Source organism: Hibiscus syriacus, unplaced genomic scaffold (genome assembly GCF_006381635.1).
Source record: "Hibiscus syriacus cultivar Baekdansim isolate YM2019G1 unplaced genomic scaffold, ASM638163v2 tig00111810_pilon, whole genome shotgun sequence".
Taxonomy (NCBI): Eukaryota; Viridiplantae; Streptophyta; class Magnoliopsida; order Malvales; family Malvaceae; genus Hibiscus; species Hibiscus syriacus.
Genome location: NW_024063186.1, coordinates 336,683 through 353,195, shown reverse-complemented (window position 1 = coordinate 353,195; position 16,513 = coordinate 336,683). Strand labels below are relative to the sequence as shown.

General features: G+C 35.7%; 2 protein-coding genes across 2 annotated transcripts; one reads left to right on the top strand and one right to left on the bottom strand.

The window, feature by feature from the left end:
- Positions 1 to 265: 265 nt before the first annotated feature.
- Positions 266 to 3,138, top strand: LOC120171011 (14-3-3-like protein A). The gene is made up of 5 exons (XM_039178831.1): positions 266 to 349; positions 1,015 to 1,528; positions 1,651 to 1,773; positions 2,393 to 2,509; positions 2,825 to 3,138. Exons 2-5 carry the CDS (start codon positions 1,043 to 1,045, stop codon positions 2,882 to 2,884), a joined length of 786 nt encoding a protein of 261 aa, XP_039034762.1. The 5' UTR covers positions 266 to 349; positions 1,015 to 1,042; the 3' UTR covers positions 2,885 to 3,138.
- Positions 3,139 to 3,262: 124 nt separating this feature from the next.
- Positions 3,263 to 3,889, bottom strand: LOC120171031 (membrane protein PM19L-like). The gene is made up of 3 exons (XM_039178845.1): positions 3,796 to 3,889; positions 3,496 to 3,673; positions 3,263 to 3,335 (listed from the first exon to the last, which is right to left on the bottom strand). Exons 1-3 carry the CDS (start codon positions 3,887 to 3,889, stop codon positions 3,263 to 3,265), a joined length of 345 nt encoding a protein of 114 aa, XP_039034776.1.
- Between the last annotated feature and the right edge of the window lie 12,624 nt (positions 3,890 to 16,513).

The window sequence follows — 16,513 nt, the reverse complement described above, 5'->3', positions numbered from 1 at the left end:
TTAAAATATTTTTATTTTTTTAAAATTAAACAAGCCTCTAAACTTCACATTAGCACCTTGAATTGTATGTCAGTACAATAACTATCAACGACAGAAACTATGGTTAAAGGGCCATATTGATTTTTTTTTAAAGTTTGAAGACCATATTGAGTGTAAAACTAATTTAAGAGTCACATTGGTTTTTCACAAAAGCTTGAGGGCCTGTGGTACCATTAAGCCAAAATAAAATAATAAAAATATTCAGCGTTCTTGGTCTCGTCAGTCTCCGTTCTATAATAAATTTATCCACACTCTCATTTCCACGAACAAATCCGTAAGAAAATAGAAGAAGGGCCAAAAACGTCGATCGGTACGTCATTCTGGTTCAGAGTTTCATTGATAAATTTGGATTTTATTTCTTTACTCTGAGATCTGTAGGGTTTTAATTTTTTTTACATATACGTCCCTGATTTTGTTATTGGCTTTCTGATTGATTCAATGAATAGTTTTGTAGCTTTCTTTTTTTGGTTTCAATTTCAGTGGTTTAGATTCAATCATTTTAAGATTTGAGCTTTTCATTGTTTGATTTGACTATTTAGGTTTTTTTTTCCCTTTTCATGCGATCTGTTTGTTCCTAGAAGTTGAGGGGATGAAGCATGAGATTCTTTTGCTAAGATTTTGGGTTGAAAAGTCTCGCTAACAAAAAAACAACAGTTTGGATTCTATGAAACTTTTGGAATGGAAAATATAGGAGCTGGTGCTAATGACTTATCTTCCTCACAGTTTAGATCTTTCTATTAATATTTATTTAATTCTAGGACGTACTTGTTGGTATTTTGGCACAAATTAGATCGGATCTGTGAGTTAGATCATTTGAGGAAACAAAGAACTGAAAATTGAATACTGTTTTGATTCCTTAGGTTTGAGGAATGAGAATGTGTCAAATGATTGTTCTAGATGTGGATATTCTTGTTTAGGTCCAGGATTTGATTGAAAATGTCTGTATAACAAGATTAAAAATTTCTGCATTTGCAGGATCAAGTATTAGATTGATATTGTGAAGATGTCTACAACTGAATCATCACGAGAGGAAAATGTCTACATGGCTAAGTTGGCTGAGCAGGCCGAACGCTATGAGGAAATGGTGGAGTTCATGGAGAAAGTTGTGAAAACCGTGGGTGGTGAGGAGCTGACCGTCGAGGAACGGAACCTTCTCTCCGTGGCTTACAAAAATGTGATTGGGGCAAGGAGGGCTTCATGGAGGATCATTTCTTCTATTGAGCAGAAGGAAGAGAGCAGGGGGAATGAAGATCATGTTGCACAAATAAAGGAGTATAGGGGCAAGATTGAAGCTGAGCTCAGCAAGATCTGTGATGGGATTTTGAACCTTCTTGAATCTCACCTCATCCCTTCCGCCTCATCCACTGAGTCGAAGGTGTTCTACCTTAAGATGAAGGGTGATTATCACAGGTATCTTGCTGAGTTTAAGACTGGTGCCGAGAGGAAGGAAGCTGCTGAGAGCACCTTGCTGGCTTACAAGTCTGCTCAGGTGGGTGAATTGGTGATGCATTTTTGTCACTATCAGTTATTTTCTCTATAATTCCTGCACACCTATTGAAAAGGTTAAGATAGAATATCTTAGCTTCTCTTTATATTTGTTTATGATGGCAGGATATTGCTCTTGCTGAGCAACCTCCTACTCACCCCATTAGGCTTGGACTTGCTCTTAACTTCTCTGTTTTCTACTATGAAATCCTCAACTCGCCTGATCGTGCCTGCAATCTTGCAAAACAGGTGTTTATCCTCTACGCCTGTTTTGCATTTAATATCTTATTGTTATTAATATTATTCACCCAGTTCTGTCATTGATCTAGAACAGCTAGTAAACTAAACTCTGCTGGTTTTTAACTGTCTCAGGTTCATTGGTTTTGGATGGCATAGGATATTGTTTTAATCTAACCCCTCCAAAACTGAATTTAGTTGTGATGGCAGCTTCTTATATGTAGGTTAGTTGCATGCTTGAGGAGCCAACCTGTTAACACCTAAAAGAATTACTGTGCCAATCTGGTTGATACTCTGAATTCTGAAAGTTACATACATTGAATTAGGAAAAAGTTTGAATTGATTATTCTATGTAAACTCTTTTTGCTTATGAAATCATTATTGAATTAAGTTTTTTGTTTTCTAGCTTAGAGCTAGTCTGAACTGAAATGTTTGTGATTGCTTTTAACCATATGATATCTGGTAATATTGTTGAATGACAATCATTTTACTGGGTTTTATTAATTTAGTGTATTCAAGGCATGAAGTTTAGATTGTTCTTATGTGAAGATCCTCAAATGTCATCTCAGGGACATAAGTTGATTGTCTAGAGGTCGTTTGTCAGCTAAAATAGAATGCTTTCATTTGGCAGGCTTTTGATGAGGCTATTTCTGAGTTGGATACTTTGGGTGAGGAATCTTACAAGGACAGTACATTAATCATGCAACTTCTCCGGGACAATCTGACCCTCTGGACATCTGACATTACGGTATCTCACTCTCCCCCCTGCCTCGTGAAAATTTCATGCAGCTGTGTGTTTGGACATCAAATAAAACTCTCTTCAAATTGCCATGATTTTTTGCACCAACATGGATTTGACAAATGTCAAAATCTATGTTCTTGAGCAAACTTTTTTGCCACAGTATACACACCAAACACATTTTACCTCATCTATGTAATTTCAGAACTGTTAATTATTTCATTCATTGGATGCTTTTTTTTTAACTGATGATGGGTTTTCTCAAGTTTTCTATTTGGACGATTTCATGGTTTGTAATCAATGTGTTCTGTTCCTTGGTTTTAGGATGAGGCTGGAGACGAGATCAAGGAAGCTTCGAAAGAGTCGGGCGAGGGACAGCAGTGATGAGATAAGTTCATATGATTTGTGCTCTGTACCTTATATTTGCAGGTTTACAATACAGATGCAATGTGGATTTGTGGTAGATGGTTTGGGTTTTATTATTATTTAAATGCATTCATCTTGGAGACAAAACGATCGTCTGAATTATATATGTGCTTTATTATTGGACAAGAAGAATTTGGTTTGGTTTGATTTGATTTGTTTTTCACGTGGTGGTAGTGCTAAATTAGTGCTTTTGCCAATCTAAATTTTTTTTTTCTGTTGTATTATCCATGTTACAGCAACAAGAAGAAGAACAGGCACCGAAACTTCAACCCGAACCATAAACCCTATATCTTGATCAACTCGATGCGGTAGGAGGAATTGATAGGAAACCATAATTTAAGGGAGTTCAAATTTTGTTACCAAGCGTTTTCCTCTATGACCTCCTAGTACAATCTCCTTGCACACCAGACTGCACCCACAACAACAAACAACAGTGAATGAACTCCATTTCACTTAAAAATATGCATATACAAGAGATTTACATAATTATTTCATCTTTAAAAAGCACAGTAAATGGCAAAAGCAATGAACTTTTAACTTATCGTGAGATGAAATATGGCATAAAGTACCCAAAAGCAAGAGCGGTAACGGCCCATGAAACGATGGCCGAAGAAGCTGAAGCAGCAAAACTGTAATATGTCCAAGCAAAGTGATGAAAGAGACCGGCTATCACCGAACAAGCACCGATTATGCTGCCGATCAGACCAAATATCAACATAAAGCTTGTTGACGGATTGCCACCTAAATCTGCTCCACAATAAAGATCATCAATTCATCTAAAAATTCAAGGGGGTGGAGCCAAGGAAGAAAGGGAGGTTTTATACGGGGATGATTTTGTTCGCCATTGATGTATTTATCAACTGACCAACCAGCTAGTCCGAGTATGATCAAGTAAACTACCATGTTTACTGCTAAAAAAGTAGGCATTAGGCTCCTACAAGCCCTCCCACTGTGAGTCGCCATTGTTAAATTCCTCAAGCTTCACCTTGAGATACGATGGTTGATTTTGTAGCTGATGTGGGTTTAAGGCATTGTTTACTAGGTGTCGTCATGTTAACAACCGCGGGCTTGATTTGTTGTGCAGAAAATATGCACTTTACACTTCAAACGGTGGGGAGTACATGTGCAAATTTTGGAGTTATGTACATATACAATAAATTTTAAAATTTAAAAACTAATAGTATGTCATTAGTCAATATTTTAAAGTAAAATAAGAGAGTAGCCTAGGTGGTAAAACAAAATCTTGTTCTTTTTTAGAGTTTTACTAGTAAGTGTATCTGCAAGATATTTTTTTAATAAAATGTGATCATTCATTAGATATCAATAACCTCAAGAAGTACATTTTTAATACAACCAGGTTCATCCAAATAAAACCAAATAGTCTCGACTCTCGACAAGACTTATTGCACAAGCGAGTGCGCAACTCGATTCGCCATCCGATCAGTGTAGTTGACTTTGATGTTTAGTGACTTGCAACAAAAATACAAGTCTCATTGAGAATCAATCCAATCACCCATAAATCTTCCTGGGGATTATAAAGTCGGTTGACAATTGAAATTGCATCTCCTTCGATAATCATCAGTTCTCAACCATGTTCCATCACCATTTGGATGGCATACATAAAAGCCATAGCCTATGCCGACTTAGAGGTTTGAGGAGGGTCAAGTTTCCTTGCCAAACCTCCTATGACCAACATGTGATGATCACAAGCAACAATCCTCGCTACTGTCTCCCCAGATTTAGACTGAAAAGCTCCGTCAACGTTGATTTTAATAAGTCCTTCAAGGGGGTTGCACCATAACATCTTTGGACTGGCATGCATTACGTTAGAACCAATTGTGGAAGAAGCTGTCGAGATCTTTATAGCAGCCCTAAATTCCCATGTCGCGGTGATGTCAACTAGGTCATTTTGCAATACATACTCGTGCACCATAATGTCCCTTCTATTCCATAAATTCCAAATAAGAATAATGAAAAGATTGAAACCTTCATGACCAAGAGAGGTAGCAGCATATTCAAACCACTCCTTACAAGAGGAAGCAAAATCGATAATGATCGAGTTTCCCAGTCCTGAAAGTGCGAGGATCTTACTGGTCATATTACAAATCTTTAAAGCTTGTGATGTGGATTCAACGGCTTGCGTACACATGGAACGAAGATCATCGCCGATGTCAGCGATCAAAATTTTCTCTCCCGTTGGAAGGGCATTGTGACAAGCTCTCCATCCAAAAATTTGATTTTGGGAAGGGTGGGAAGTTTTAAAAGTGTTTTTCATATCTTTGAAGGGTCTCGAGCAATGCCTTTCTTCATAAAAAGCAAACTATAACCTGATATGACCGAGAATCGTCCTCCATTATGGTGCTTCTATATAAGTCGATCCTCATCCACCGATGAGATAAGGGTATTGAGAATGGTTGTCGACTCATATTCTTAGAAACCCATCTTGACTTATCAACATTCTATTTAGGTTGCCCCTCAAGCATGAAGTTATTAATATATAAAGGTTGCGCAAAGTTGTCCAGATAAGGCATGGAAAACAGCACTGGAAAGGTTCATTAGCGTTTCAAATGCTTGTCCACACAAAGTAACTCCTCAAACACTATTGGCTTCTAAAAAGCTTATACAGGAAAAGTACTTAGGTTTAAAAATTCAAAAAAGCAGAGAGTTTGGGAATTGGAGAAATTTCCATACCTAGAAAAAAGGACGAAATTAAAAATTTTAAGGTCACAAAAGCCTATACCCCGTCTCTCTTTGCATGACATATGTTAAGAGTATAAAAGTACTATATTTTCTACCCTTTTACCCATAATTATTGTCGTATTTAGGTTCGGTCTAGTTGCATTATTAGTTATTCATGCATAATTTCATAGTTTCCTTCACAGTTAAGTTTGATATTATATTTTTGTTGGTTTTAGTGGAAAAGATACTATTGGTGTGTGTTAATTTATGCATGATAATGCTGACTGGATAAATTCACCTCATCAAGATAATCAAGTAAAATAAAAGGAGAACACTAAAAAGTTGGAATTCCACGCAGAGTTTTAAGGAGACAAGGAAGTCAAATTTGCAAAGAGTTTTATGATAAAGATAAAAGAGATTTATTCTCTCTTTTATTCCAACTAAACTCATCCTCATCAACAACCAATTTGACCTAATCTTCTCATATAAATCAATAACCAAACACACAAGAAAAGGGGCGGCTAGAGAGAGAAAAGCTTAGCGCAATCTTTTTCTTTATTTCTTTTTCTTTTTGATTCATGTTGTTTCGGAATCTTTGTAACACCCTTAACCCGTATACTATACATTTACAAGTTAAAGATGTCACATCAAATATTCAAAACATTTCATCTGGTTTCTTTCACAAATTCCATATTTGTACATTTATTATAAAATAAATAATCAGAGGAATTCAAAATATAATATTTCAACAGCTAATTCAAATATGATCTCAAGTAGTAACGAATAGTTCTTCTTTGTTCATATAATAAATAAAACTATCTAATTTAAAATCCCATTTAAAGCATGGTTTAGTATCATAATATTTGTTTATACTAGATTATATTTAATACTAACCATACTTCTAGTTTGCAAACACTTGTTACTCGTATACATGCCGGCTAGAAAATTTTGAAACATAGTCGGATGTCATTACTATTACTTGTAAATATTCCTTAGTGATTGATGCCAAGCTCAGCTCCCTACTTCTTCCGCTTTAATTTACCTACTTGTGAAAATCATCACACGCTAAATATATTCTTAGTGAGACAATCAATAGAAATATATTCAAGGCAATGCAACACATAAATGTAAACAATAATAATATTCAATGCATGATGAACACTTTATATGTATTTCTAATCATGCTACTAATATGAACATGATATGAATCATATATAAATTTATTACCAATATACTTGTCATATATTCCATAAGCTCATAAGCTTATTCATCTGTTTATTATTTATTAACCAATAAACCATAGCCCAAACGTAACCCTATGAAGACCTTAGGTATTCGAGTCAAAGAGGCACCAAAGTGCTTACCATATGCACTGAGCTTCCTTACACACCACAGTGTTGCATTAAGTGTCCTTACACACTATAGTACCATATGCACTAAGTGTCCTTACACACCATAGTGCTGCACTAAGTGCCCTTACACACTATAGTGCTAATCCGATTATGCAACTGCTAGACTCTAAATGTAATAACCCACAGACCGATGCGGATGACCCGATTCGATCCGAGATGTCACATTAGGGCCACCGGAGCGAACCACAATAAAAATACGGGAAAATTTAGTTTTTTTTGTTAAAACATGTAAAATCATAAAACAATTTATAATTAAATATAAGTTCCAGACTCAGTACAAAAAAATAAGTCAAATGTGACCTACATGGCCCAAAAATTTCCCTTGTACCGTACTCTTCAATCCAAGCCAATGGAACTCCCCATACTGAAACTAATGGTTGCGTTGGATCGATTCTTTTAACCTGAAATGGAAAGCAAGAGAGTGAGCTTTAGAAAGCTCAGTAATACAGAACTACCAAGTTATGCTGAAGGACATGCAAATAAATGGAAAGCAATAAAATTTCCTTGTTGGTTTCAGACGTCTACAGGTTTTCGAGATGAGCTGAGGTTCCACTGTTATTTCTTTGAGTAAAAGATATGAAGATTTCAGTTCATAGGAAACGTTCAAAGTATCAAGTTTTCAGGAGATCAGAATAGGATGTCTAGTGTGTTCCAACAAAACAGAGTAACATATATAAATCTTTTAAAAATGTTTGTAGTTTAAAACTGTTGGAACCATCTTTCGGGTGGGCCCAAAATTGGGCTTCGACTTAGGAAAATGGTTTGTAGCCACCACCGATCATTTATTTTAAAAACAAATAGGTTGATCGAATACCTTTATTTCTTACCTGATCTGCATTTTACCAAAGATATGTCGGATTCGGGAGTCGGTTACAGTCAAGGAAGGGTTAGCACCCTTGAGCTGCCCTTTCGGTACTACGTAATTTCCAGTTATCTTAAATTAAGAAAGTTGTAATTTAAATTAAAGGGTAAAATAATTATCCAAATTTCATACCTTTAATGAATTTACAAAAATACCCTTAAAAGATCAAAACAAGATGTTAGATAAAAAATAATAAGAAATAAAATAAATAAAAAGTCTATAATAATAATAATGATAGTGATAAGGAGGAAATAAAAATTTAAAAAATTTAAAAAAACTAAAATAAAACAAATAAATAAAACAAATAGGAATAAACATAAAAAAGCAAATACGAAGAATACTAATAATAATAATAGTTATAATGAAAAATGAAAAAAATAAAAATAAAATATATATACATAAAAAAATAAAAAAAAAGTGTAAAAAAAACTACCACCATCACTTCACCGAAAGTGAAGGGGAAATTTTAGTCAGAGAGATGACAATAAAAGGGGACCCCTAGGAGACAAACATGACAAGTAATATATGTATATATTTAAGTAGAATAAAAAGAAAATAATAATAGTAATAATAAAAAAGAAAAATATATATATATATAATAATGTATAAACAAAATAAAAAAATAATAAGTAATAAAATAAATAGATAAATAAATAAAAATAAATAAATAGATAAATAAATAATAATAATAATAGATATAAAATATTAAATTAGATGAATAAATAAATAAAGAAATAATAATAAGGATTGAACTATAAAAAATAAAATAGGTGGCAAAATTAAAAACAAAATCGAAATAAAATTTAATTTTAGGGGTCGATATGGAAGAATTAAAACAAGGGGGACCAAAACCACGATTTACCCACTTTAATTCAAAAACACGTGGGTTAGAGCTTCCTGCGTCGGGTTGGCGGGCTAGATCAGGTCGACTATATAACTTAAAAATCACAAACATTTCTTCATTTTAAAACCTTCCCCCAAATAGATCAAAAGGCCCTCTCCTCTTTTCTCTGTAAAGTTCATGTGTGTTCTTCATGTTCTTCAAGAACGAAGAACACGCCGCTGCATTTTCCAGATTCCGACGGTCCGCCGCCGTTCATCGACGTTGGAACCTTAAAAAATTTTACTTTTACGAAAGCCCGTAATACCCTCTTTCCAAATATCACCATCATTTTCAATGAAAGACCTTGAGGAGAGCTAGATCTAGAAAAGATCTCTCGCACTCAACCTCATCCGATCATCAGCCTTTCTCCAACAGTGAGTTTTACAAATCAAAGAGAGAGAGAAAAAGACAACACCCAAACATGCAACCATGAGAGAACCGAGCCGAAATAGGTAAAAAAAGAGTACATTTATTTCTTTATTTCCTTTTTCGAAAGTTACAAATGTTCGCTTATTTCCTTGTGATTCTTTTGTGCGTAATATCGTGTCATTTGTGTTTGCTAGTACATTTATTTATAGTCTAAGAGCTTACTATTTTTGGTTCTAATTTTTGAGTCCCAATCGAACTAAAACTCTTGTTTTTTTTCTGTTTTTTGTGTCCTCTAACTCCATGACTTTGCTTGTTGCCGAGAAAAACGACATTGGTTGCATGAGAGGAGGGCTCGTCGAAGGGGAGAAATGGCACTGAAGGAAAGTTATGGTCTTTGGAAACCCTAACTTCTCATTTCGGGTTACAAATCCGGTTCACTCTATCGGGTTTGGGTGGTTCGGATTTTGAGTCACTGTTGAGTTGCCCGTTTTGTCTCTTTGGGTTGTTGGGTTATTTTGCAATAGCTTTGGATCACATGCTTTGTAATGGACCTGTACATAAAAAATAAAATGGAAATATATATATATATATATATATATATATATATATTATAATTTATAATATTATATAATAATATTAATTTAAGTGGACGAAATTAAGTGTCTTCAACTGACCCTCTTTGCTCATTATCGTGTAACGAAAATAGAGCAAAGATTAAAAGACACCAATTTCGTCCATATCGAACATCCTCTGTTATAGAGTTGAAATCCGATATTAAGACTGGTTTGTCAATTTGAAATGAATCACGAAATGACTCCCTCGTCGTGAGGTTGAGTTGAACTGGAAAATTCTGAGCACCATATCCTTCGCCGTGAAGTTGAAATCGAACTCAAAGCTTTGGCAAGTAGCTCCTGGATTGTCTTCTAGCTCAAGATACTTCATCGTGAAGATGAAATTTGATCTGAAGACTTTAGTGCTGCTATATTACAGATGACTCATTCGTCATGAAGTTGGGTCAATTTTTCGGGTACGATATCCTTCGTCGTGAAGTTGAAATCGTAGGAAAAAAAATCAGAAAATGGCTTCTTTTTACCATTCTTGACATGGTCTTCTTCTTGACTTAAAGACCTCGGTGTGAAAAAAATTGACCGAAAAGTAGTTCCTTACTACTACCCTACGGTTGATGTGTCATCGAGTTGAAATGAATCGAACTCGATAATTTTGTTGATAGATAGACCTTATTACCTTGAGTTATGCTGTAAATTTGATTTACCTCTGAGCTGAATGTAATCGAACTCAAAGGTCTTGGTTGACAGATAACCCTTCTCGCCTTGAGTTATACTATAAATTTTGCATGCATTTGAGCTTAGTGTAATCGAGCTCGAAGGTCTTTGTTGACAAATAACCTTTCTCGCCTTGAGTTATGCTATAAATTTGATGTGCCTTTGAGCTGAGTGTAATCGGACTCGAAAGCCTTTGTTGACAGATAGCCCTTCTCGCCTTGAGCTATGCTATAAATTTGACATGCCTTTGAGCTGAATGTAATCAAACTCAAAGGTCTTTGATGACAGATAACCCTTCTCGTATTGAGTTATGTTGCACTGGGCTGGGGAATGAATCCCTTTTGTTACTGATGACTCATTTGCTATGAAATCAAGTCAATCTGTTGAGCACGATATCATTCGTTGTGAAGTTGAAATTGTGGATGGCCCATTCGTTGTGAAGTTGATCTTTGAATTGGATATCCTTCGTTTTGAAGTTGAAATCCGAGAATTGTTTTACCAAATTGGTTTTGAGTTGGAAATCCTTCGTCGTGAAGTTGAAATCCAATCTTGAGTAAGTTTCTCCAAATTGGCTTTGAGTTGGATATCATTCGTTGTGAACTTGAAATCCAATCTCGAGCAAATTGTGTCGCTTAAAGTTCAATATCCTTTGCTGTGAAGTTGAAACTGAATCTGAATGAAACTGGAAAGTTGTTTGTTGACAGATGCTTCTTCGCTGTGAAGTTAAACTTTGAATTGGATATCCTTCGTTGTGAAGTTGAAATCCAATCCAGGGATGGATGCTGCTTGTGGGCACAATATTCTTCATCGTGAAGTTGAAATCGTGGATGGCTCCTTTGTTGTGAAGTTGAGCTTTGCATTGGATATCCTTTGTCTTGAAGTTGAAATCCAATCTTGTGTAAGTTACGTTGTTTCGAGTCCAACGTCTTTCGCTGTGAAGTTGAAATTGACTCTGAATGAATCTGGAAAGTTGTTTGTTGACATACAACTTTTCTCGACTTAAGTTGTGCTATAAATTTCCTATAAATGAAGGATGGCTCACCCTTCGCGGGTCTAAACCAATCATATTTCTTTAAATGGCTTCCCTTCTCGGGAAAGCCAAGTGGTATATTTTGTCAGTCAGATATCCTCCGTCGTGGAGTTGAAATCTGGTTTGCAAACGTCAATTGGAAACTAGCCACTCGTCGCTAAGTTAAGCTGAAGTGGATCTGTTTCGAATTGATTCTCGAACCCGTTTGAATTTGATTTTAAGATCTGTCGGTTTTTTAATAGGTCAAGTTGGTTGATGTATAGCTCCTTGCTGCTGAGCTAAGCCCCCATCATCAATTTCTAAAGGTTCTTTCGAATCGACTATCTTTATTCTTAAATGTTGAAACTTGACTCTAAAATCTGCAAAACATTATGTATGCAAAAAAATGGTAAATGTGATACTCTTATGTATGTCTAAGATGCATGCAACATGAATTAGTTATGTTTTATCTCTTGGATGGAGCCTCATTTTTGTCTACTGGTTTTGTCCTTGGAATCGACCATGCCCTATTTTCTTCTCAGGTTGTTGATAATGTCACAAGTTCCATCTGGTCTCTCAGACTGATTATTTTCAAGAATGTGAAATGCTCAAAATTTGGCATTGTTAATTCTTTCTTCAATAGAGGCAAAAAATGAGCCTCAACAGCTTCCAATACTTTTCACATTTGAGACTGTCTTTTTTGAAAATGTTTTTCTCCTTTCTCTTATTTTAGGAGGGAAGAAAAAGATATAAAAATGTAAGAATTCTGTAAAAGATTGTCCCTTAATCGCTTTCAGAGTTATAGCTTTTTGAAAAATTTCCAAAATTTATGAGTTGGTTTTAGGTTGGCTTCCTATTTTCTATGGTTTTGGCCACCAAAATGTTGTTTCTTTCTTGATCCTTTTGAACATCGTAACATGCCCCTATTTCTTATCTTAACATTTTAATCGGATACAGACAAAATGATGCAACTAGCATAATCAATTACTAGACCTTCTATTTCGATCCTCTGAAATCTTCCATTTGTTCAAGCTTTGTAGACTCGTCTAACAAAGGCAGTGTGGAAATATCAATATAAAAATGAAATTCCTGAGTGCTCGTGTGAAATTGACTATAGCAGGTGTTCCTTAACTCCCTTAGTCCATCTTTACTGAAACTCCTTATTTAGATAAGTTTAATTTAATCTGCCAATGTCTGGCTAGTTGAATCCATAAAGCCGGGGCGTTTAACCAATTGCTTTAGAGGGACAGTTCAATATATAAACACCTTTATCAGGTTAACTGAATCTTATCCATAAAGCCAGGGCGTTTAACCAATTACCTTAGAGGGACAGCTCAAGCTTTATTGTATAAATATTATAATCACCTTTATCAGGCTTGCTAAATCTTATCCATAGAGCCGGGGCGTTTAACCAATTGCTCTAGAGGGACAACTCATGCTTTATTGTATATATATAATATTATAATATGGGTATACGAATCCAATTTCTTAAGTTTGTCAAGAAGAACCTGTTATAGTCTAGGTGTTGTTAAATGTCAAGGAATCTCATCTTTAGAGTTCAATTTCCAAGCAACTGACCTAAACTAAATTCACCAACTCGATTATTCCATCTGTGAAGATCATTATCATCATCGAACGTCCTCAATAAAAGTATAGTAATGTCATACACAAAAGACTCCCCATGTTGTCCGCTCCTATGTATATCTAATACCAAGCCACTTGTTCATTCCCTTGTGAAATGAGATGGCTATATCGGTTCTTAAAAGAGAAGGGTATAGTGTTCGAGCATTCCTTTTGGGGTAAAATCAAAGGTCATTATTTTTTAATCATGTCACAATGTCAAAGATCTATAACTTCGATCATTTACAAAGTTTTTGATTCAGTTGATATTCAAAGAATTTCAAGTTGTAAATTTGGTACAACATTCAACATAAATTTATTTAAATATCCTTAAAAAAAAGTTCAAAAACAAATTAAAAAGAAAAAAAATGAGGAAGTTCAAAAAACAAAATCAATCAGAATGCTGCAAAATGGAATAAGGCCTTATTAGGATGCCCCACTAGTTGGATTAGGGCCTTCATCTGCCCTTGCTTCCCATTTCTCAATTGTTTCACTTGTCAGGGCTCCTTTTGATGTACCCTCAAACACACAAAATCCTACTTCCTCCTGAACAGCTTCTTGGGATAATCCTATTTCCTTGTGATTTATCAATATTTCTTTTCCTGGTTGGAAATTGGGCCCAAATTTAGATCCAAAACGATTTTCCTTGGTGGTGATGGTTTTGGATGGATCCCGAACGCATATTGCAGCTGTGACTGGTGTAATATTCGTCAGGCCTTCTAAGATGCCCAAAACCTCTCTTGCCTTTAGGAAATCTGATATAGGCATTTGAGATGTTTTCAAAGCTACGTCTGTCCCATTGATTCTTAAACCCACGGGTCAGTCTTGGACCACATCCATGGAAGCCCTTTTTCTTAGATTTCCTTTCTGATCCTCTTGCACCTTATGTTTTTTGCATGAATTCTCTGTTGAAGCAGTTTGAAGTGTCTTCTTGGCTACATCTACCCCAACCATTCTCAAACCCATGGGCCAGTCTCAGATTACATTCATAGAAGCTCTTCTGCTCGAATTTTCTTTTTCACCCTTTTGCACCTTATGTTCTTCACAGGAATTCTCTGTTACAGCAATGACTTCTGAGTTTTGGACCTTTATCCCTTTTTCAACCTTATACCCCTGAATTGCTTGTTCTAAAGGATTCTCAAGGTTGCTAGGAACCTTAGCTGAATAATCTGGGGTTCCATCCTGGTTTATCCAAGGAATCTCTTTATAGGTCCACTTCTTATTTGGGGGCCACTGTGGTTGGACATATCCCTGTGTAATCCATCCAGCTATGAGCATTTTTTAATGTAATTTTTCAAGCGAAAAGTGGAAGGGGAGGAGCTGAAAACCCTGCACTTTATTTTTCTTCTCATCTGGTCCCCGTGAGGAGAGACTACTTGCCAATGGCTTTATAGATAGAACTTAAGTGTATTGACTGGATGCTTATAACAGGTTAGAACCTCTAATCATGATAGGTTAATCCTTCTTAGCTTTCTTAGTCGATGTTTGGTCCACTTCTATGACCCTCTTCTTTGAGTAAAGCTTATCTTTCACAAGGGAAATTTCATCCCTCATTAGTTCCTCCTCCATTATTGGCCCAGTGGAACCTTATACAACCATATTTTAGTTTCAGCACCATCATTCATAGTCCCATCCAAAATAGGATCCACTAGTGGCTTCTCTCCATGGATAACAACATTTACCATTTCCATCAACTTAGCCATTTGCTTTCTTGATTCATCCTGAAATCTTCTTGCTTGATCGATCATCTCCTGTTGTTTTTTTATAAGTTGCACTTGAATTTTCTCAATCTTACCAACACGCACTAGTATCTCATTCATTGCTTTGGATCTTCTTACAGACACACTTCAGGTAACTTCAATTTGCCTTCAATGTTTCTCTTTTAACTGCCTTTTCTTTGAACGAGCTCGATGTGTCCAATTTTTGTTCCTTTTTATGAGACATCCCTTGTTAGTTAACGTGGTTGTAATGAAGGAAAAGAAAAAAATAATGCGAAATATACAAGAATGCATGATGCATGAAATGTTCGAGGCATTGATCCAAAAATGTGTTTGTTATTATAAATAATCCTTATTGGGGACAAAAGTGTTATTTCTTAAGAGACAAAAAACATGTTAAAGGTATATTCTTCTAGACCCCGAACAACTTCTAATAGTTTGATTCATCTTCTGCATTCGTCTGTCACCAGTTAAATACTCTGTCGAACCGTTCTGGCCTCTCTGAGCTGCTTTTTGTATTTTCTTAAGAAATCTCGAATGGTTGCATCTTTGGTTTTTACTTTCTGCTGAGTCTGCCCTCAACGAAAGCGCCTTTGGAAGCCTCCATTGAAGGGAATTGTTTGAAACTCACTTGTTTGCTTCTTAGATTTGTCAACAATGGCTTGTCGTCCTTGAATGGACTCTTCAGGTCAATAACCTTTTTTTCTCGTCTTTTCCTTGCAACCCTTGTCAGCTCAAAAAGTTAACTTTTGGTGTGTACAATGTAAATCCCAGTCTATTCTGAGTATTCTCTGACCATAGCTGTACTTATGAGCTTTTCATATCTTGTATTATAATCCATTTGTCCATTAATACAAATTATTTACGTTTAATGAACACGTTTTTGGTGGATCAACACCTCGTTTGAATGATGCAGATGATGGAAATAAAATAAAAGAAAACATAAATGAAAAAAGTTAGTGAGGTAAAGAAAACAATCATGAAAATAAAAGTCCTACCCCATATGATATCTACCCCACATGCTTATTATTCTTACCCGGACATGATCTCTATCCTGCATGTTAATTTAGGACAAGTCCTAACCGCATATTTTTCTAGTTCACATGCTTTGAACATAAAATAAGGCAAGAAATGAACTAAAATAGCCTAGGGTTTGAAATGAGGTTTTGGGGTGGTCTCTAATTCTCTATAGTCTCTCGGTTTAGGTTCTATAGAAGGTACCCGAGTTCTCATTGCTGGTGCCCCCTTGGGCTTGTCAGACCCTTAGTGCTAAGCCCATTACAAGCTTATGTGGACTAAGTTAAACTCGAGAGGATATATTTCCTTATGCCCATACGGAGAATAAATTCACACGAAAGCATAAGGTATATGAATCCCGAAGGTTACTTGCTAGGCTCATAAGAAGAATAAATTCTCACGAGAGCGTCACTTTCGCCCCCACTTAAAAAATGGGTTTGGAGCTCAGGAATAGAGCCTTAGATGGAAAAAAGCTTAAAGGGCTAAAATCATTGAAATAAACTGTCAGTACAACTATTTATTTGAAAAAAATAATCAAAAGTAAGTGATAAGGATCAAAAAGTTACCTTAAAATTTAAACTTACCATTTTTATTAAAAAGACAACTAGAAATTTCTTTAGCCTGACTCACTTACTTGTCCCCAGCGAAGTCGCCAAGCTGTCGGAACCGTCTTTCGGGTGGGTCCAAAATTGGGCTTCGACTTAGGAAAATGGTTTGGAGCTGTCACCGATCATT